Source organism: Sinocyclocheilus grahami, unplaced genomic scaffold (assembly GCF_001515645.1).
Source record: "Sinocyclocheilus grahami isolate Dianchi unplaced genomic scaffold, SAMN03320097.WGS_v1.1 scaffold710.1, whole genome shotgun sequence".
NCBI lineage: Eukaryota > Metazoa > Chordata > Actinopteri > Cypriniformes > Cyprinidae > Sinocyclocheilus > Sinocyclocheilus grahami.
The window spans coordinates 137,021-143,857 of record NW_015505889.1 but is presented as its reverse complement, the minus strand read 5'-3'; the positions used below and the strand labels follow the sequence as shown (position 1 = coordinate 143,857).

Below are 6,837 nucleotides of genomic sequence, written 5' to 3'. Positions count from 1 at the left end.
GTGCAGATGATGGACGACTAAGACACAAAGACCAAAAAAGCATTCTCACATTTATTTGGGTCAATTAGAAAGTCATTAGAAATAAAAATCTCAATTGATTGTTACTGGACCAGAGCTCTGATGGAGATGCGGCTGGAAATTGCCCTCCACAACACGCACTATTCTAACTCCCTCACTGATATGAAGCCACAGAGGCTCTTATCTGTCAAAATCACCAGGGTGGAGACAAAGCTTAAAGTTATGCAAAACACATCTGGCAGACATCAGATACACAGACAATGCAGTGGTATAAGGTGCTGCATAACCTTCCTCTCACATGAACACACAACGCAGTCTACTATTAACAGGGTAGAGAAATTCATGTTTGTCGGTCAGTCAGCCAGTGCATGAACCAGTAGAGACAACAGCAGGTGTATTATTACTGTTTTACTGACAAGCATTATGGTCAAGCACAAAAACAGAGATGTAAGGGGCCTGTACTGGACTCAGGCACAGATGGTCTAGAGCACCCTCGAGTGCTCCACTGAAATTATACTGCGGTTTGTTTAACTTGGTTATGTATACAAATCCCTGGGTATTAAAATAAAGCTCTTTATGTTTCATGATTTCAAATCAAATCATAACGTAGTGAAAACAATGTACTGATAAAATTAACAGTAATAATCCTGGAGGCTGATGCTGACTGAATAATCAAAAAAAGTTTGTCATCTTAAACAAGTGCATATGAAGAATTAGGAGTCCAACTTTGTGGGCCAGCTCAGTTATATCATTATAATTTTAGACTATGCTGATCGCTTCCCATTCAAAAAAATCTCTTCTGCTCAATGGCATACATCTTCCCTGCAGGCAGCTTTCTGAAGAACAGACTGTTGCCTCTGCTCATGCTGCCCTGAGAGACACAAGAAGAGAAGAGGAAATCAGAATTATATTTTCTGACCGTTTTTTTCAAATGTAACCCATTGCTAAAGAAGTCATTCCTAATAATGAAATTTCTTCGTAATTCACTGACAAATTCGTTTTTTGTTGCTCAAGATATTCGGTCACTCATCCAGTTTAACACATTAACTTGTTTGGATGACAAGAGAAACATCTTGATACTGAGCAACAGAAAATAAAAAAAAACATCCAGATGACCAGAATAAAATACTTTCCGGTTGTTTTATGCAGTCACGTATGTAAACTCATTATTACAGTAATGTGCCGCTTTAATTCTATTAGCCCTTTAACTCGATTAGGCTATTCAAATTCCAATTAACATTAGAAGCTCATCAGCGGAAGAAATAAGACATTCAAGAAACGTTAACAATCAAAAAACAAAACTCATATCAAGAAAGATTGCTCACCTCTCGGCTCAGGTGACTCCAGCAGTGGAGCCAGTTGGGATAAACGGCAGCATAAGGTGGCAGACCTCCAGCCAGCCTGGGTCAGATCAGGAGAAACATTAGTTACAACAATTCCTCCATTAGTCTTAAATACTTTAAGGACATATAGGTAGCCTACATGCCAGTACATGGCATGTTTAGGAAGGGGAAGAAGCTGAATAAATGAACTAAAGTCATAGAACTTCATCATTTGAAAGGGGCGAACAAGTTTAAGATTACAAGCTTCTTATGAAGTTAAGAAACCAGCTCTCTGACTACTGACTCACTATTCAGTAAAATCTCATGTAATGCCATTCACAAATGCTTCCACTAGAGTCACACAACATCCCTTACCCACAGTTATTTACTGCCATCAGGTTGGACACCAATACAAATGGATACGTCAGCATACTTGCAAAAAACTGAACAAAGATGAAAAAGATACAAGTACAAAAGGAAAATACATTAGAATGAGAGCAATAGCACAACTTAGTCAAACAAAACAACACTCTAAAGCAGGAATGTCCAAACTCGGTCCTGGAGGGCCGGTGTCCTGCAGAGTTTAGCTCCAACTTGCCTCTACACACCTGACTGGAAGACTGTGTCCGAAATCGCCCCCTATACCCTCATTCACTATTCCCTACATTAGGTCACTGATTCAGTTCACTAGAAGGAGTGAATGAAAACGAGTAGTGAATTCGGACACTGAGTGCACCGGAAGGAATGCCGCTTTTGCATAGTTTGTGCTTGCTGTTTATTAATCATTTGAAACTAGCAAACTAGCAGCTCCAGTAGTAAGATTAAAGGATTTATCTTGAACTCTGTCACGGAAATTATGTATAAACTCTAATCAAACAATTTAATAAATCAATTTACAATGAATTTATACCCGTGTTGTACATTATGCTGTACGCCATGGATGAGCGCTTTGTAAAAATGAACGGATTGATTATTCAGCTGCAGGCGCCATCTTCTGGCGAGATGCGGGAATTCATTCGGCGCGTGACTCTCACGGTGCATTATGGGCATTCTCTAGCCGTTGAGTGTGAACCAGTTGTACACTTCTTTTTGCAGTGCATTGTGGGATTGAATGAGTTCACTCGAGAACGTCCACTATGGTTTCAGACACCACTATAAATGGCTGTTCCCTATTTAAGGGTATAGGGGGCGATTTCGGACACAGCCAAAGTTTCTATGCCTAGTAAGAGCTTGATTAGCTGGTTCAGGTGTGTTTAATTAGGGTTGGAGCTAAACTCTGCAGGACACCGGCCCTCCAGGACCGAGTTTGGACAGCCCTGCTCTAAAGACATACTTACAATAGAGTTGCCACTGGCCGATACATTTTTTTACTGTACTTGTCAGACACGCACAAACACACATATAAATCAAAACATAGGCAATCTCTCTGGCGTTTTCCAAACCAAGAGCAGTCTTGTTTTTTTACCTTCTATATATTTTTTTTAATTTAGACATCTTATTTTTTTATTGTTACAATTATATTACTATTTTCATCAATACAATTAAGACATGTAGAAACTATCTGAAAAGTCCTAATCTCTTCAGCTGTTTAAGAATATACATACATTTGTAATATCATCTGAAAGCATAAGAGCTAGAAACATCAGCCAATAAAGTTTTTTTATTATAGAACATTAATAATTAGATGTTAAAAATAATTAGAACATTAAAAACCATGTTTGAATAAAAATGTATAAAAGTATATTTGTTATTTTAAACAGAAATTGCAGGCTGGTGGTGGGTGCTTGAGACACTATTCGTCATTTAATGTTTCTGTAAAAAATAACTTACCCCTGTCACAGCTTGAGAGCAGTTTTTAATCTCTCCTGTATGACTCGTCTGAGACAGGCACAACAGGACAATCAACTCAGTACATAACATGCAACTACAATTGACACAAATGTTGTTCTAGCAAAACAGTATGCAACGATGAATCGGTAAATACTGAAAGATTTAAAGTATCTCACATACATAAAATTAAATTTTGCACAAATGTAGTCAAGATGTTTTGTTGTTTGTACACAAGTTTGTGTGTTTACGTACCGAGTCGTCTATAGCATATGTGTTTATGAAGTGAGCAAGCATGTTGCAGATCCACAGAGAAAGAACATCACCCAGTAGACGAGGAATGAGGCCACTGTGGGTTGACAAACACATAAATGCTGAAGGTAAAGACACAGAGTTGTATAATGGCCTGACAGCATTCATGAAAATATTTATTTATTTAGCACTTAAAATGACTAGTACACTAGTAAGGTTGATGGAGTTTTTTCCCACATGCGTTTTTAACATGGCGCCATACATTAAAAACAGTACAATTTTTAAAAATGCATCATGAGGCAACCTATAGATTACCTCATTTGAAAAATGTAATTTTGCACTTACGCAAAAAAACCCAGAATTCCGTCTTCTCTGTAGATGGTAACTATGGAGTCAAAGACACCACTGGAAAGAACAAAAAAATTATTAAATGTGCAAAACGGAGAAGAAAAACAACTGAAAAGAAAACAACTGACCTGTATTTGACTTCTCTTCCAATAAACTGGACCATGCATCTAAGTGTGATCACTGGGATGGGGGAAAAAACAACAGGTAACATTCACAGACTGAGAGAAAAGTGATTATCAAATCACAAAACCTGTTATTTATTGTATTAACTGTATTTACCATGAAAAGGGTGTGTGACAATTGTAGCACATGAGCGTGCAATCATCTCTTTAGTGGTCTGAGAGGACAACAAAACAAGGGGAAAGAAACATCAAAAACACACACAAAATTTTTTACATTTCAGTAAACAATAACTGGTGCACATGAAAGTCTGTTTGCAAATATTTTCTAATTGTGTCATTCAGTCACATCAGACTCATGACTATGTAAACATGCTTTGGCTGACATACAATGTATGAAAACTGTCCAAAATTCTGCTTGAAGTGTCTCACCTCATTTACTACATGTTGCAGAGAACCATCCTCTGCTTTCTGACTGCTTCCCACCACCTGAGAAGGCGAAGAGATGAGATACGTGCTATTATATCATCTCAAATGTGTAACTAACTGCAGCAATGCCACTCAAAGTTAAAAAAAAAAAAAAAAAGCAAAAATAAATGGGATTCAAGCACTAAAATAATACCTCTAAGAACACATACGTGTTCCTACCTCAATTTTTTCCTCCTGGCATTTCTGTGGGTTATAACAAAAGGTTAGAGCCATTTCAAACAGTAGAAATAACCTCTGCTTAACTGTGCTCAGCCAGATAAACACAAGTCACATTGCAACAGTCTGAACACTGCAACATACAGCCAGCAACATCCTGCACAAATCATGGTTACAGAGACCTATCTAAAGGCTGGAAAACATTACATGGAAACATGCATTTTACTGACTGCAAATGGTTACAGAGGAAAAACCGGGCATCTCACACCAAACAACTAAGGATTACACACAACCAGACTTCCAGAACAAAGCAAACTCACTCAGAAACATGCACATTTCTTATCAAAACAAAAAAAAAACACTCTGAAGAACCTGGTGTGCATACTGTACCTGCAAGACTCTACTGTGAACAATGGTGCCAATGGTCCCAGCACAAAGCCTTGGGGTGAGACCCTTAAACAGGCCTGATTTCCCATCGATCTGGATGATGTGTTTGGCTAAATGAAACAAATGCAAGTCTGAACTGCATGCATTTTCCAGAATTCTTAAAATCAAATTAAATATCAATTGAAGACTTAAATGAATGGCTACGGACACAAATAAGAAGCAATCGGTCCCTTGATGATCTTACCGTATGCAAAAAGCCCTGGAAGCTGGTACACCTGTCGACCAAACATATTTCTTCCTAGAGTAGGAGGAAGTGGTTCATGTCCTACCTATATTTGCAAAGATACAAATACCTTAGTTCACCAATAAAAACAGGTGAACGTGACAGATTGATACACAATATATTTTATTGAGCCTCTAAACAAAAACAAAAAAACACATGTAGGCACTCGGTTCCCTCTTATAGAACTGTTATATTAATATCTGTTATATACAATATCTGAAGAAAGAAACAACCAATATAAGAAATGTTATATTACTACTATGTGAAAAGAAGTAAAGCTGATTCAATTTACTTTCACTTGTGTTTGTTTGTTTGTATATATATATATATATATACACACACACACACATACATTTAATATAATATATAATCACCACAATAACCTGCCGCAACCTTCATCAATAGCCTGGAAGACAGCGGACACTGGTGTAAAAATGCTGTTTGCACGGTTTTCAGTGGACATATAATGCATTAACATAATACGACTTGTAAGTATATTCACAAAAACGGCCATAAAAATGACACCTGACAGACCTAACAGGCTGACCTTTTAGACCATTAACTCACACACACCCGACAGACAGCGGTCAACAGCCCTGCTAGTACAGCTAACTACCCCTATAATGATGAGCATAGACACCTTTATCCCTGTAAACAAGTTTACTCCACACAACGATGCTCATGTCTCAAAAGGACAAACTGCAATATGTGTTCAGCAGGTTACTGTTCATAACCGAACTGGCAAACGTTTATCAACATGCTATCGAAAGTACTCGACAGCAGCGCGTGTGCAGGCGTCAACTTGCTACTGCTCTCATTTTTGCGTGTATTGTGTAAATCCTACCTGAACTAAAACCTTGATGTACATAAGAGGGTGGGAAAGGACTGTTAATCCAGACCCAAGGAGGACTTGGCCACACGTGTCCGCCATTACCAAGACGATACGAAACGTCCCCCTCCTTGACAGAGCAGGTCCGATGGTAAAACGCGCAAAACAGTGTTGCCAGATCTCGCTAAGAACTCCCTAATAAAATTAGCCTAACTAATTTAAGCCTAAAATAACCAGTTACCCTCACGAACAATAGGCGATCTCAGTTTTGTGGTGCCGATATTTGTTTGATTTCGTTTGTCTGATTCCATAATTAGAGCATTTTACAAACAAATTAAAATGTTTCATAAACAGCCTACAACTGGCTTACTAGCTAGCTACATCTAAATCACACACACCAATGGGTAAAGATAAATAGAAACAGAAACAAACTCGAACTGCAGGTGGAGATAATTGACAAATGGTATTATGCTTTCTTGTACTACATGGGCCAAGTAAGCCCTAATAAGTGACTTTATTCTAGAAAGAATAATAAAAACTATGGCTAAAAATGGCCACCCACGACTGTCTATCTATATTTATAAGCTAATAATAAAAATAAAAAAAAACAGAACAATGTTGCTTTTAAAAATCAGACATGGCAACATTAGCTCATCACGTGATGAGGTACCTCGTCTACATAGGTCACCTGATTAGGAGCGTTTTCTCCAAATCTCCGGCAGGTGGCGCACTCATACATCATATTAACAGATGTATGCATGAGTCAGGGGCCCTGCAGATTTGTTGAATTTTCTACTCGTTGAAGTA

At 38.0% G+C, this 6,837-nt stretch overlaps 1 protein-coding gene across 1 annotated transcript; it reads right to left on the bottom strand.

Moving 5' to 3' along the window:
• Nucleotides 1-411: 411 nt before the first annotated feature.
• On the bottom strand, nt 412-6,509 carry LOC107560105 (mitochondrial carrier homolog 2-like). The gene is made up of 13 exons (XM_016244166.1): nt 6,046-6,509; nt 5,163-5,247; nt 4,922-5,028; nt 4,535-4,558; nt 4,319-4,375; nt 4,047-4,104; nt 3,896-3,947; nt 3,765-3,824; nt 3,423-3,516; nt 3,171-3,218; nt 1,716-1,783; nt 1,344-1,419; nt 412-889 (listed from the first exon to the last, which is right to left on the bottom strand). The coding sequence occupies exons 1-13, from the start codon at nt 6,130-6,132 to the stop codon at nt 803-805; spliced, it is 903 nt and encodes a 300-aa protein (XP_016099652.1). The 5' UTR covers nt 6,133-6,509; the 3' UTR covers nt 412-802.
• Between the last annotated feature and the right edge of the window lie 328 nt (nt 6,510-6,837).